A 15,787-nucleotide genomic window follows, 5' to 3' on the forward strand; every position below is an offset into this window, starting at 1 on the left:
TGGTATCAGGAGGTATAAACAAAAATAAAGACTCAGAATCTCACCAGGAGTAGTGATGGCTGCAGGAACAAATCAGAAACAAACAATAAGATAAAGAAGTGGCAACTAAAGAATTGAAGCTTAGGAAAGAACAGTTATAAGACTGTTTTCCCATATGAACAGTGCCATGACAATACAGCTAGTACTCTATATTTTAATGTAATATTTATGCAGTACTAAAATCATCTGTTATCTCAGTTATTTGAAACTTTTAACCATATTACTTTACTGAGTTAATAAATTTTTAAAGAGCATTTCTCAGATATCAAGAAGCATATTTGTTTATAATGAGAGTTTTCCAGTTAACTTTTAAATAATGTGTCCAATCCACAAGTAAGAAAATAAAATTCAAGACAAAATTTTCTAATTTGTTTTATTTTGAAACCATACGCACAAAACATTGTGTGGTAATTACAGCTCAGCAGAGTATCAGATATATTGTTGAATTGTAGAAACAAGAAAGTGGCACATACACTTCTTGCTAAACAAACTACTAGAAACAAAATCAGACTTGTTTTTTTTCAAGTACAGCATCACAAATGTGCACATCTATTATAAATGCTGGTACTGAATTAAAAATAGTCACATAATTGAGGACTGAGTTATGTGTTCTGTTGCTGTATGAGGTTCTATTGCTATAGCACAAAAATGGCATGTATAGAGTTCTCACTAAAGTGAGTATTTTGGAAACAGCTAATGATTGAAACAGTGCCCCATTTTTGGATGCTAATATAATTTCAAATAATGCATGGTGGGAGACTATCCAATCATTCAGAATCCCTGCCCTTCTCCCGTTATCAGGCTAACATGGTGTATTTTAAAGAATGCAAATGGAAATCAACTACTGGGAAAATTAATGTCATGGTTTAATAGGACAGCAGGCATTTCACAGATGTTTTCGCCACCAAAGAGTTACAATTTATATATTTGATATTTACATCATCTTTTTCTTTGTGTATTTATGAACTTGGTGGTTACTGCCAGCTAAAGCCCTGCCCAACAAAGGCAGGTATTCTCAGTTGGTCAGCAAGAATGAAGTAACTTTTGCACTTCACAGACAATCTGCCCTTTTAGCTAGATACATTCATTCATGCATCCACCACTAGGACCAAACATTGAGAAGCAGGTTGCAAGGAATGTCAGCCTGCCATAATGACTGCTGACATTTAGCAAAAGGAAGCACACTACAGATGTCACAAGTTACGTTCATATTGTTACACACGTGGAAAATGAACCCAACAATTATGAAAGAGTCATGGTTAGATTTTATTAGGAGGTATAATAAATTGAAAGTATTCAAATCACTGACGCTGTATGTAAAGGATTAAAGAATTGAAAGCAGCAATGTGACAATGTAACACAGGGTATGTTAAATTCTATCAGAAATCATTAAAAGGACATCGCCATCGTGATGTAAGGATGGAATCAGAAGTCTGGTACAAATATAGCCATCATATAAATCGGCAGTGGACGCAAACATTCTGGTGTAATTCTGCATTGTCAAATGTGCAGCAGAGATCAGCGCTTCTGCCCATCAGCTGGTCAGGTACTGAAGCTCCATCAGAAATCATGGAGTCAGTCAACATACATACTTTTTATGGATTCATGCACCATTTTGGCACATTGAAACAAATCCCGGTAGAGATAGGGGGAGGAATTTCACTGTAGCATCTAGCTACAGCAGAGTAGATGGAATTTAAAAGAAAAAAGGCTGAAAGGTCCAAAATTTAAATGTATTTCTCTCCCAGTAGGGAAACTGACATTGTAAAAGCTGCTGGACTCCATTTTAGTCAGGATTTAGTCGAGGAATGCAACAAGAGAAGGATGGATGCAAAATTCCCATATCCTACTTCCCAAAGGATTTCTAATCCCAAGCTGCAAGTCATCAAGAGCTGACAGAACAAGTGTTCACCTGAAGCAGCTTCTCCCCTACCATCTCTCTCAAACTGTGTCATTCTCCTGTTCAGAAGGCACAAGAATTTTGGACCTAAAACATTTCAAGGAAATCTTCAACCCAAACGTATGCAGTAACAGGTAATACTGGTCTTCACATTCCAAATTTCAGAATTGGAATCAAAACATAAGTGGAGAAGTCAATTGGAGATGAATGTTATGTAACACAACACAATTTTCCTCTGGTACACAGTTCATTTCATTGTCTTCTCTGTGTATTGACTAATGAGCATTGAACAGTGGGAATTTTAAACCTTTCTAATTTAATTCTCAGTAAATGTTAGACATGCATGCTAACTCAAATAAGTTGTGGTTTGAATGCCACTAACACCAATTATATTCTTGGTTGTTATATTGCTGCATTGAACATCAGTGGTCTTGGTTAAATCAATTTCCATTAGCCTTGCCATTTAATCAAATCAACTCTAAGTGCCAAAAGGAGTTGTATAATAGTGAATAGCTATTTTCTTTCTTTCTAACCAAAATATCCAAATAATTTTTTTTGAAGAACTAGAGGATTGCTTTGGAAATTTCCACATTCTTTATATTTTCAGTGGCAATTTTGACATGGAAATGTGATGCTGGTTTTCTGAATATAGGAGATTGAATTCCAAATGAAAACATTATCTACGAGAGCTTCATGAGTACACGAACAGGGTGGGTAGCTTCCTCACTGGCATTACATTTTGAATTTTTAAACTGATACAATGCAATTGATAACATAGCACCATAGCAGTGCTCCCGTAACATGGTCATTGCTATCAGTTCAATTCAGTGTTGCTCAAATTAGGCACCTTTATCACTGTTTAATGATTACACAATTTCCAAGAGACTATGTCCTTACAGTACTTAATATCCTCAGAATGTCTTCAAAGTATTCTCCAATATTTGATACCATCTCATTATCCAATGTGATAGCATCTTTTATAACTAAATACAGTCTAAAAGTAGAGGGATGAAAATCTGTTCACTTTTTCATCTGTGTTCTAGAAATAAGTAATAAACTTACACTTTTAATTGTAATAATGATGCAGAAGGCTGAATGATTTTGATTTCAAAATGAACCGTAACATAAACATAAGAGACATTTTCCATATATCACAAATAATCTATGATGGGCTTCAGGTACAGTTTAGACATAGTGCTCTTCAGTACGCCCTTGTATTACTTTTCCTCTGCTATTTCAATGCTATTCATTTCTCCTGTTGCCTGGGAACAGACAGTACTGTCTCAACTTGCAAATGGAAAAAGGTTTAGAATAACAAGACCTCAAACTTGGGTTTTTCTCAAATTGCTAATTAATTTCTGACCACATGATCTTAGGCTGATAAATCACAGTGTTTAACCATTGTAGCTTTCCAGAACCTGGCTACCAGATCACCTCTGGCATTCCAAAACTCAAAATCCATCCATGGTGTTTACACCTAAGTGAACAATACTAGTTTGTTTTCTGATGACAGAATATGTTTGGTCTGCCTTTTCTTATACTTGTTTCACATTTACACTAATATGAGTGGAACACTAATGAATACTTGCTAAAATGAACATTTTACTCCAATATCTGGATCAGGTCCAGTGATTGACATAGAAGAACAGGAAGAGTAAAAACAGCTACTATAGATGTAGCTTTATAGGCAACTAAAGACATTGCTGATCAAATATGAACATAATGGTTAAATGTATACTTAATGTCAGGGGTTTTCAGACATAGACAATAGATAAACAATAAATACTATCTCTATGTAACATCAACCACCATATACATAAATAATGTCAGAAATTCAAGTAACTGCAAAACATTCAGATGAAGCCTTTTGACAAACAAGTCTTTTGACTCAAAATCCCTTTCGAGGTTCTCTACCAGGTTCCAGTCTGTGACCAAACATTCACAGTGGGGTTCCAGTTGGGTCATGTCAGCTTTTAGCTGTCGTCATTTGAGTTTTCTGATGTTCTTTGATCAGAATAGTCTATTTCAATTTCAGGAATTTGACTGGGTTGTGATGATATATCTAGAATGAAAAGGATTAATATTATTCGCCTTCTAACTCCACAGTCAGATACTTATAATAATCAGACAGACAATTATTGAATGAATGATCCACAGTTATCCAAGTTTTTTCTTATGACTAAAATAAAACCAAGTAATTTATTATATAATAAATCAATTAGTGAAAAAGACACTATTTCTTACATTCATAGAAACAAACTTTACATGTTATAAATTTTGTTACAGAAAATTTGCAATCTAACATTTTAACAGAATTATGGGGTTAATATCTATCTTGTAAGGGTCACTCGGGCTGATTCAACTGGTTTAATTTATTAAGTGGCACTGTCCTTTTATCATTACTCCATCTGTTTCCCTCATGTTCAGAACTAATATGAGGAAGATTAATCCTGTAAACATGTCACAAAAAGAACAGTCATAAACATATGTTTATTTTACCAAAACAACAAATCCCTATTCCAATGAAGATGTATTTATTAGGTTATGTTTGTATAACCATTATTTCTACTCTCATTTTTATAAATTATTTTTGTTTCTTTTCTATTGTGTGGTTGTTGAACTCAAGCAGGAAGCAACTTCTCCTCAGCATTTTTTGAGTTAGGTATAAAGAGATAGGAAGGAGAAGTCAACAATTAATATGCTCCAAAATAGCCATAGTATAGAGAAATTCCTTAGTTGTACTGCTCCTCCTTTTGTCTGAGATGAGAAACTCATTGGACCCCAACTCCATCCTAGTATCAGAGGCGGTAAGGTTCACAGATGATTGCACAATATTCCACACCAATTGAAACTCCTCAGATATAGAATAAGTTCATGCCCACCTGCAGCAAGACCTGGGCAGTATTCATATTTTGGTGGATTGAAAAGTTATACGAGGGAGAATCTGAGTAGCACTACAATTCTGAATATTCCATCATCAACTTCCTGCAGGGGCTACCATTAACCAACCAAATGATTTAATGAAGAGTGTAGGAGGACATGCCAGGAACAGCACCAGGCATACCTAAACATGAAACAATAACAGAAATTGGTAGAGAAACTCAGCAGGTCTGGCAGCACCTGTGGATTTGACAGCACAGTTGACATTTTGAGTCTGTTGACTCTTCATCAAATAAAGAATCACCAGAATTGAAATGTTAACGCAGCTTTCTTCCTTCGTACACTGCCAGACCTACTGAATTTCTCTAGCAATTTCTGTTTTTGTTTCAGATCTTCAGTACCCACAGTTTGTTGTTTTGTTATATCTAAGCATGACGTGATGAAGTTACAACCTAGGACTATTTGCATGCTAAACATCTGAAGCAAATAAAAGCATAGAATAGCTGAAGCAGGAGCTGTTCTGCAATGTATCACCTTGATCTGGAATTATGTTATCATTCCTTTAGCGTCACTGAGTCAAAGTTCTGAACTGCCTCCATTACAACATTGTGAATGGTCCTACACCTAATGAAATGTTTAGGAGTTCAAGAAGGACACTCACCACCATCTTCTCAAGGACAACTAGGTTGGGAAATAAATGCTGGCCCAGCCAGTGATGTTCACATCTTCTGAAGGCATGACAAATGTAAATAAGTATTGTGGCTACAAGATGAAATCACAGGCTGAGAATTATGTAGTAAGTTACTCATCTTTTGATTCCTCACAACCTGTCCACCATCTACAAGTTACAAATCAGAATTATGATGGAATGTGCTCCACTTGCCTGAATAAGTCGAGCTGCAACAATACTTATGAAGCATTCACTTGCTCTACTGTCAATACAGCAGTAGCAGTGAGTACCACCTACGATACGTGCAGGAAGCCTCCTTCAATAGCATAATGCAGAACTGCGACTCCATCACTGAGAAGAATCGGGTAATAGATGCATGACAGCCCTAACACCTGCCACATGCCACCCTGACATGGAACTGCATCAATATTCCTAGTGTGGTTTGTGGTTTTCTGTACATTCATTGGCATAGTATATACTACAGAGAATTTGGTTCTTGTTGCAACAGATGTCATGAATTTAACAACATTGACTATTTGTACAGTTACAATATCACAGGCTTACACGTAATGTTGGATTCTGTGCCTACTGATGTTAGACGAAGTTAAAAATCACACAACATTAGGTTATAATCCAACAGGTTTATCTGAAAGTACAAGCTTTCAACACACTAGTCTTTCATCAGGTAGCTGCGGAGCATGATCATATAACAAAGAATTTATAGCAAACGATCAGTGTCATGCAACTGTAATGATATATTGAACAGCAATCTAGGTTTGTTCAATATGCCATATCATTTGCATGACACAGATCTTTTGCTATAAATTCTGTGTTATGATCCTGCTCCACAGCTACCTGATGAAAGAGTAATGCGCTGAAAGCTAGTGCTTCCAAATACACCTGTTGGACTATAACCTGGTGTTATGTAATTTTTAACTTTGTCCACCCCAGTCCAACACCAGCACCTCTGCATGATGTTAGATGCACATAGCTGATTGACTGAAAACTCTAATCTGACTCCATTACAGGGCGAGTGTCAATGAAGTCAAGACAGATGCCTTCATACAGAATATTACATGTCACGATGTCAGGTAACAAACTTAAAGATGCAAAGCCATCTGATCTGCAAATCAAAGCCACAATTGCAATGATTCATCCACTAAGCTGACAGTCAAAAAACTGAAAAGGCAGCACTTTGGGTGAACCTATGTCACATAGATATTTTAATAATCAATAACTGGATTCAACTCTTTCAGTATTGAAACTTAACTATCATTAGGGTGCAGTCTTATCACTCCAAGTAATTGCTCACAAGGCCAAAAGACTCAGGGGCAAAAGGAGGCCATTCTGCCCAGTGGGTCTGCTCTGCCATTCAATGAGATCATGGCTGATCTGTTAGTTTTTTTTTTAACTTTTCCTTTCTGTTCTTTTTTATCTCTCTCTTCTTCTATCTCATTTTACATTGTATTCACTCATTCTAATTTGCACGTCCTTCCCAGTCCTCGTGCTGTTAATTTCACAATCCTTCAATCAAGTTGGTTAAGGAGATAGACAGTTGCTTGGCCTTTACTCAGGTCCCAAAGGCTTCATTTCCCTCAGTTGTTATCAGCTTGCCATTTCAACCTGCAGCATAAAAAATTAAAAGTCTAGACATACAAAGGCAAACCTAACTTAAAGCAAATGCAGTTACATTCACTCCAACTGCAAATTGAAGCCCATTATGTGGTAAAACTGTAATGCAATGCAATGTTTCTTCACACCAGTAGTCTATCTCAATGTTATTCTCAGTGAAAATATTATCAGCAATTATAATATACATGTGCTGTAACATTATTAAAAAGTGTATAATATAGCAGAGACAATTGGCCTGAGTGTCTTTGCTGTAGGGAGAGAAAAAGAGTCAGCTGAGTCTACTAATCCTCATCAAATCCAATAACAGTTTGTGAAAAGTGCATGTATATACATGTCAGGTGAAAATAGAATCTAGTCTGCCAATATTTATTCTCTATCTAAGGCCAAATGCAGAATGAAGAACAACACCCTAGAGACTGTGCCTGCAGTGCTTTCCTTGGCATAATTCAAGAGAAGATTGGGAGATAATAGGAGAAAATTCACATGTGGAATTTGAAGTTGATGAAGTAAAATTGCATATGATTATCAATCTTTATGATGCTCTCAACTATACCAGAGAGCTCCTAAATATCTCTTATTTGTAACTTTCTTCTTCTAATCAAAATTTTGGGATTCTGGCTGGTGAGTATGAGAGCCCCATCTCCCCTTTGAGAAAAGGTCCATCAAATCAGGCAGTCATCAGCCAATCTGTGACTGATATCTCTACTGAACAGCAGGCCACCAGAGAGGCATTGTCAGATCCCTGACTCCTTCATAAGTGCTAACAGCGATGTTGCAGAGGAGCTGGGAGAGGGGCAGTCAGCTGCAGGTCAATGGGTGGTTCTCAGTCTCCTCCACTTTCCAATTCCTGGATTAAGAACTGGGTGCCTTCATCCCTTTCCCATCTCCCCTCCCTGAAAGATTGCAAGCAATTTCACACTGATTTGCTTGACATGCTCCCTGCACAGTGAGCACCACTGCCCACCCCTACAGCTTGTTAAGACCCATGGACACTAACCTTAATTGGTGCCAGGTGGAATGGGCTATCCACAATCCCATGCTTAATCAAAACAGTGGCAGAATGGTGCGGGGTTCCCACTCACTACCTTCTCACTGATTAACTGTCACCTGAAAACCAAATGCACCATGGGGGCAAACATACAAATCAACAACAGTTTAGGAACAGAGTAGGCCATTCATTCCTGTTCTCTCATTCAATGAAATCATGGATAATCTCTCTGTGTTCCAAATTATATAATCCCATCTATCCCCAATAACATTTGATTCCCTTCCCTGACATGAATCCATCTACCTCTGCTTAAAACTGCCTTGAAAATATTTATTGTTCCAGCCTTCACCAACTTCTGAGACAGAATTCCAAAGTTGCACAGACCTCTGAGAAAAGAAGACTCCCCCTATTTAAAAAGGTGGCCTGTAAATATAAAACTGTGCCCCCTAGTTCTGGGCACTCATAAGTATATTTCCATGTTCGCCTCATCATCTTATAAACTTCAATCAAATCAGCCCTCACTCTTCTAGAGTTGATTGAAAACAAACCTGAAAGGGCCAATTCTTCATCATAGTCTGCTCAACTAGTAAACATCCTCTGAACCACCTCCTGTAAAACGAAAGTGTGCACAGTATTCGAGATGTTGTCTCATCAATATTCTGTTTACCTGATGCAGAACAATGTTACTTACATACTCGGTACTCAGTATAATAACCAATAGCATTCATGATTTGGAGGAGCGACGCTCCGAAAGCTAGTGTGCTTCCAATTAAACCTGTTGGACTATAACTGGTGTTGTGTGATTTTTAACCCAATAGCATTCAATTAGCCTTCTTAATCACTTGTAGTGTTCACATATTAACTGTTTTCACTCATGCTCTAGAACACCTAGAAACCTTGGCATTGAGCATTCTGCAATCATTCACTGTTTTAATAATATTGCTTTTATTCTTCCTGACAAAGAGAACAACTTCACATTTTCACACATTACCCTCCATCCACCAGTATTTTGCTTACTCGTTTAACTTATCTACATCAGTCTCCATCCTTGAAATGTCCTCTTCACAACATTCTTGTGACACCTGCAAATGTTGTCACTATGCCTTTGATCATTTCATCCAAGTCATTGATCTAAATTGTAAAATGTTGAGGGACCCCATTGATATTTCCTGCCAATCTAAATAAGATCCATTTATGCACATTCACTTGTTTAGCCAGCATATCTTCTAAACATGTTATTATCTTACTCCTATATTATAAGCCCTTTACATGCAATCTCGTCAAATGTCTCCTGGAAGTCCAAATACAGTATGTCTACAGGCTGTTTATCCACAGCACATGTTACTTCTTCAAAGAATTCAAATCAATTGGTTAAACAATTCCCCTTTCACAAAACCATGCTGACCCTTCCAAACTACCTCATGTTTTTCCAAGTGACCAGTTTTAGCATGCTTAATAATTGATCTAGCACCTATGTATGTCAGACACCAAGCTAACAGGCCTATAGATTATTGTTTTTAGCCTTCTTGAATAGAGAATTATATTTGATATTTTTCCAGTAATATGGAACATTTCCAAAATTCCTAAAGAATTTTGAAAACTTAACACCAAATTATCTATAACCTCATTAGCCAGCTCTTTTAAGACCCTATAATGAGGTTCATCAAGACCTGGAGATTTATCAACCTACAGCTCCATCAGTTTGCTCACTACTGTGTCTCTAGTCATTATAATTTCACCAAGTTCCTTTGCTCCTTCAACCTTCTAATTCATAGGTGCTGATATGATGATTTTTGATAATCCCATTTCTCACCTTCCAGAGGACTAATGTTTACTTGCTCTTTTCCTTTTGGATTCCTGCAGAGATTCTGCTATCTATTATTGTTTCTAGCTAAGTTCTGTCATGCTCATATTTGTCCTGATTAAGACTTTAGTCATTATCTGCTGTAATTTATATTCTGACTAATCATTTGATCTGTAACTCACATTTGTGCAATTATATGCTTTTCCTTAAGTGTGAAGCTCTCTTTAATTTCTTTAGGTAACCATGGATGGTGGGTCCAACTGTAAAAATGTTTTTTTTCTTTATAGTACTTTGAGTACTTTTAAATATCCCTTTAAATGTCTACCACTGCTTCTCTACCACTCTATTGCCTAGCCTAATATTCCAGAGTCCTTCAGCTAACTCAGCTTTCATGTCCACTAAGTTGCTCTTATTGAGGTTTAAGATACTAGTCTTAATATCACTTTTCTCCATTTCAATATGGACGTAACATTCAGTTATGTTATGATCCCTGCTACCGAGAGGTGCCCTTACTCTGAGATTATTAATTAAGCCTGTCACATTGCACAATAGGAAGTCTTTGTAGCCTGCATGTGGCACTCTAAGAAACTAACCTAAAAGCATTTAATGAATTTCTCAATAAGGTTACTATTACCAAATGAATTTTTTTTGTAGACTGAAATCACCCATAATTATTGTTATCCATTTATTACAGCATTCAATATTTCTTCTTGAGTACTTATTCATATTTTATGGTTACTGTTTAGCTTTGCCTGTAGATCACTCCTCCTAGTGAATTCTTTCACTTACTATTCGTCATCTCCATCCAAACTGATTCTAAATTCTGATCTCCTAAACAAAGCTTATCTCAAATTAGTATGCACCAATAGCATATCTGATTTTGAGGGCTTACCCTCTGCTTTTACCTAGCTTTCTATTCTTTGTGAAAGTCATGCATCCCTCAGTATTCAAAACCCAAACCTTCTCATCCTGCAGCCATATCCTTGTAAAGGTTAAAAGAATATGATGCAGGTTCACAGGTCTTTGAAAGTGGAGTCGCAGGTAGATAGGATAGTGAAGGTGTTTGGTATGTTTTTGTTTATGGGTCAGAGTATTGAGTACAGGAGTTGGGAGGTCATGTTGTTGCTATACAGGACGTTGGTTAGGCCACTGTTGAAATATTGTTTGAAATTCTGGTCTCCTTCCTATTGGAAAGATGTTGTGAAACTTGAAAGGGTTCAAAAAAGATTTACAAGGATGTTGCCAGGGTTGGAGGATTTGAGTTGTCGGGAGAGGTTGAATAAGCTAGGGCTGTTTTCCCTGGAGCGTCGGAGGCTGAGGGATGATCGAGTAGAGGCTTATAAAATAATGAGGGGCATGGATATGATGAATAGACAAAGTCTTTTCCCTGGGATTGTGGAGTCCAGAACCACAGGATACAGGTTTAGGGTGAGAGAGGAAAGATATAAAAGAGACTTAAGAGGCAACTTTTTCACTCAGAGGGTGATATGTGTATGGAATGAGCTGCCAGGGGAAGTGATGGAGGCTGGTACAGTTGCATTATTTGAAAGACACCTGGATGGGTATATGAATAGGAAGGGTTTGGAGGGATATGGGCCGGGTGCTGGCAGGTGGGATGAAACTGAGTTGGGATATCCGGTTGGCATGGACTAGTTGGATTGAAGGGTCTGTTTCCATGCTGTACATCTCTATGACCCTAATTCATTGTGTACTATTAATTCATTTACTTTGTTATGACCATCATGGGAATTTAAATATAGAGCCTTTCAGTTTTTATTATCTTTATAGCACCCAGTCTAGACTGCTGGCACATTTTACATTATTTTTCCCTCTGTCCCTTCTTGCCATTCTCTGACTTTCATTTTCCACAATAATATTTTCCACAATAATATTTTGCTACCTTAACTTTAACCCATGTGTCTTTGTTTATCCATGCTTTGTTCCTCACATCTCCAACCTCTCAAATTCTTGCTCAGTTTAAAGCCCTCACTACTTGCAGGTTCTGATAATAACAATTGAAATGATTAAATACGTCTATGTATTTTAGGTTTACAGGATACCTTTACTTGAAGTAGTAACTGAGAAAGTCATTGGCGCATGTACTTTCAATTTGAAAAGAAAGGAACACCTTGAAATCTAATTTAAGAACAAAATTTATACAGATGCATGGAAGCATGGCTTCTTCATTCAGGTCAGCACAACAATTCTCATGTGTGGCATTTTTTTGGTATTATTTACTCTTAGAAGTAAACATTGGTAATCAATAAAGAAATGCCCATTTTTACCTTCTTCCTCATCCTCGGGTATTTTTGGTTTGAATGTTAATTCACTTTGGTGATGCTCCTCATCCTCTAACACATTCATTTCATCAGGAGGCCATCGGAGCTCTCCACTCTCCACCTCACCAGTCTCAGTTGGTTCAACCACAATTGATGGCAGCCTTTTTGTCATCTTAGGAAATCTTTCAGATTTTTCTTGGGGATCAGGAAATATCTGTTGTAAACATAAACTATTATTTACCATCAATACTTTCCTTTCTCTGTACTTTTAAAATTTTCATCCAAAAACAAATTAATTGATATGTTCAAACTGATTGTTTTAATCAGGATATGTAATCTATGCTTCTCCTCTTGTTTTGTCCACATACAGGATCTTGTCAGGCTATCTACTTGTTACAGTTGAAACAACCAGTGATGACCTGCTCTAACCTTTGACCACTCAGAAGCATGAAATACATCATTCCAATTTTTCTTCACTCTGAAGTAAAGGAATTGAAGAGAATGGAGAAAGCTCTTTTGACATTTGTACAAGCTCTATATTGCTATTTTAATGTACGTTTACACCAAATGCAGATATTTTTAAAAATTTAAGTTCCATCCTTATTGAAGAGAAAAATAGTTAGATTACTAGTGATCAATAAAAAGCCTAAACATAGTCTATATCTGTATATGGAAGATAGGTGACCAGACCACAACCATGGATCTTACCGTAAAACATTTTGTCATGGAATAGAAAAGAATGTTCAGCAGATTTGGACTAGTTTGCGTTTCCGACTTGACCAGTGCACAGTGCTTGTACGCTGCGCAGCTTTAATTAGTTAAACTCCAACAGTCGCCATGCAATCTTGGGGTGGGCAAGGCTGGTGTCTTTTCCATCTATGCCCAAACTCATTAGACTTCTATAAGATATATGTATTTCTATGGGGCACAAATGTGAGTTCTACACTGAACAAAGATAAAATACACTGGGTGGTCTTCTCAGTGGCTTAGATTAAAAACAAGTGAGTGCCATTCCCTAAATCATAATCTCCCTTCTGCCCTCAGCATGTTCTTTACAACCTTATTGAAAACTGTTCTTGCACCCTGAAAGCTGCTTGCCTTTGCCCTCCCATATGCCATTATGGACATGGCCAATATAGTTCTCAACTGTTCCCTTAAGTTCATAGTTAATGCCCTTGTCACCATCATCTTGTAGATCCAGTTTGTCTCACATAGTCATCATTGTCAGATTTTATTTGATTATATTTAACTTTACCAATTAAAGCATTAGTCAATAATCATTCCAATAAGGAAAGGTAATTTAAAACTCCCTTTCCCTAATACAGGGACCAGTCACTTTCTTAAATTCATCCTTGCTCCAACTTTAATGGACGTCTACATCATTGGGAGAGACCATCTGCTCCTTCCTCTACCCGCCCGCCCTCCTCACTGAGCTTAATCTCCTCTGTCTCATCACCAGCCCAGTTTTGAGCCCTGGTGTCTATCTAATTTGTCCTCTCTGATGTCTTCTCCAATTTCATTTCACCCATGATACCTAATTCCCATTTGCACTCAATTCCTAGTCACACCAACTATTCTTCATGGCCTGCCTTTTGATTATGTAAATTGTTTCCTTTTTGAGCACTGTTCATCTATATTTTTTTTTAAATTGTCACCACCCCCACTCATAATTTAAAAAGAAACTTCCTCGCTTTGCTTGTCACTAAACAAACCTTCAACTTGTCCTTGTGCTCTGGGATCCTAGATTGTGTTATCAGCTCCTGGACTGCAGCAAAACCTCTCCCACATTCCCTGTTTGAATCACTCCAACAGAGTTCTCATCCCTCCTGCTCGCTCCAAAATAGGCCTCCCAGCCTGAAAGGCAGAAATCGCCTTCTCCGTGACTGTAACTATTGTGCATCATCTCTCCTTGACCTCGCTGCTGCCTTTGACATATCGAACGCGTGGCTCTCTTAACGCCTCCAGCTTTCTGATTCATTTAATGACTGAAGCCATTCAATTTTGCTTAGTTGATGAGTAACCTCCAGTGAAGTTGTGGAGCTGAGCTTTGCTGCCTGGTTCTGGGCAGCACCGAAAACGGCCATCGGGAACAAGTGGGTCAGTATTTCCCTTTATCACGAGGAAGATGTCAAACATTCAGACCAAATATAGTTCCCGTTTACAGATGAGAAAGTTGTCATTCTTTGTTTCATACACCTACAGTGGAGGCGATAAAATGTACGCTGCTAAACTGACAATCGCACAACTTGTCTGGTGACAAGAGCAAAAATAAATTCAACAAGGAGCAGAGGCGATTAGCTGCATGTGCTAGCAACAAGCCGACACTTCGCTAGCTGCTATACAAGCCGCTGTGGGAGAGTAGGAAATCGGAAGAAGCAATGTAAAGTTAAAAGAATGTTATATTTACTGATCGCCCTGTTCCCTCAGACACACACACACAGTACCTGAAAGGGGAGTTTTCCCTCTTCTGGTGTCTGGTTTAAAGTAAAATCCTCCATTACAGGCTCACAGCTGCTCATCACTTCCGTCATTCTGAAAGACAGAGAGAGCACGGACCGAGTTAGCTTCACCCAGCTCCTTCCCTGAGTCCGCCTTCATTCCATTGGCAATGTTCATTAAGCCGCCGATTAACGTGGCTGCAATGGGGTGCTTTCAAAATGATAAAGGAAGTTACCCAATAAACATTTCTTTTTTTAACAAAAAACATACAAACATTGCCCCAAAGTGCTCCAGCAATAGATGGTGAACCCCAGGGGTGAGGAACGCTGTGCTTTAGGCAGGAAGCCAGCCGGGTGGGTGGCGAGACCCTGCTCCTGAACAAGGTGAGGACATTGTGGGGAGAGCTTGGAGCCCCTCGGACATCTTCACCAGCTTCCTTCTCCCTCCCCGGGTCCAACCCACCCCCTACACTCCAACAAAAGGCCAAACCCCGGCGGTACCCACATCTGCCCGAAATAAAACGGCGTTTTCCCCCAAACTACATCCTCCCTGATGGCTGGTGTCGATGCTCGCTTTGAAATGACGCCGGGCGGCAGTTTGTCGCCATTCTCACATCCAGGAAGCTGCCCGTCGATTCCGAGCAGTCAGTGGTTTGTTTTGGACCCGATGGTGGTGAGAAGAAAGCAAAAGGTTTACCTTTAAAAGGGCCTCCTGGCGCCCGGTAATCCTCCTGCTCCACACCCCATTGCTGGCGGAGACAGTGCAAGGCGATGGGGGCAAGCAGTGAAAAACAGCGGCACGATTCTTACCTTCAGAGAATAAATACACCTGGGGGATGCACGCAGTTTGTGCCTGTTCTGGTATCGGAGGTATGTGGTGTGCTTGTTTGTTGGAGCTGAACAAGTCTCCGTTTTTGTTTGTTTGATGGGTGACAGCTTTCCAGTAGCTGCAGGCGACTGCCACTGACAGGACCTGGCGAGTGTCAGGCGCCCCAACAATAACGACAAGCAATTGTCCAGGCAGCCACAGGGTGAGAGTGAGAGAGAGAGAGAGAGAGGCTTTCTCAGCACATCCACATCATCAGTGTGCAGGCATGGGCAGACCCACTGGTGTCAGTGCGAGTCGGTCAGCAAAACAGCTCGCACCCAGCAATGTG

At 38.7% G+C, this 15,787-nt stretch overlaps 1 protein-coding gene across 1 annotated transcript; it reads right to left on the reverse strand.

Moving 5' to 3' along the window:
• Positions 1 to 460: 460 nt before the first annotated feature.
• On the reverse strand, positions 461 to 15,236 carry si:dkeyp-72h1.1 (uncharacterized protein LOC799956 homolog). Its single transcript, XM_060828491.1, has 4 exons — positions 15,136 to 15,236; positions 14,637 to 14,724; positions 12,199 to 12,406; positions 461 to 4,001 (listed from the first exon to the last, which is right to left on the reverse strand). Exons 2-4 carry the CDS (start codon positions 14,721 to 14,723, stop codon positions 3,913 to 3,915), a joined length of 384 nt encoding a protein of 127 aa, XP_060684474.1. The 5' UTR covers position 14,724; positions 15,136 to 15,236; the 3' UTR covers positions 461 to 3,912.
• Between the last annotated feature and the right edge of the window lie 551 nt (positions 15,237 to 15,787).

This window comes from Hemiscyllium ocellatum, chromosome 8 (assembly GCF_020745735.1).
Source record: "Hemiscyllium ocellatum isolate sHemOce1 chromosome 8, sHemOce1.pat.X.cur, whole genome shotgun sequence".
NCBI classification, from domain to species: domain Eukaryota; kingdom Metazoa; phylum Chordata; class Chondrichthyes; order Orectolobiformes; family Hemiscylliidae; genus Hemiscyllium; species Hemiscyllium ocellatum.

What these genes read in the sequence shown, in the direction of transcription:
- si:dkeyp-72h1.1 (XM_060828491.1), bottom strand. Translation starts at nt 14,723, where the DNA reads ATGACGGAAGTGATGAGCAGCTGTGAGCCTGTAATGGAGGATTTTACT. An exon ending in AGGGAAAACTCCCCTTTCAG is followed by an intron (nt 12,407 to 14,636) that starts GTACTGTGTGTG and finishes TGTTTACAACAG; the next exon opens with ATATTTCCTGATCCCCAAGA. An exon ending in ACCCGAGGATGAGGAAGAAG is followed by an intron (nt 4,002 to 12,198) that starts GTAAAAATGGGC and finishes TTTTCATTCTAG; the next exon opens with ATATATCATCACAACCCAGT.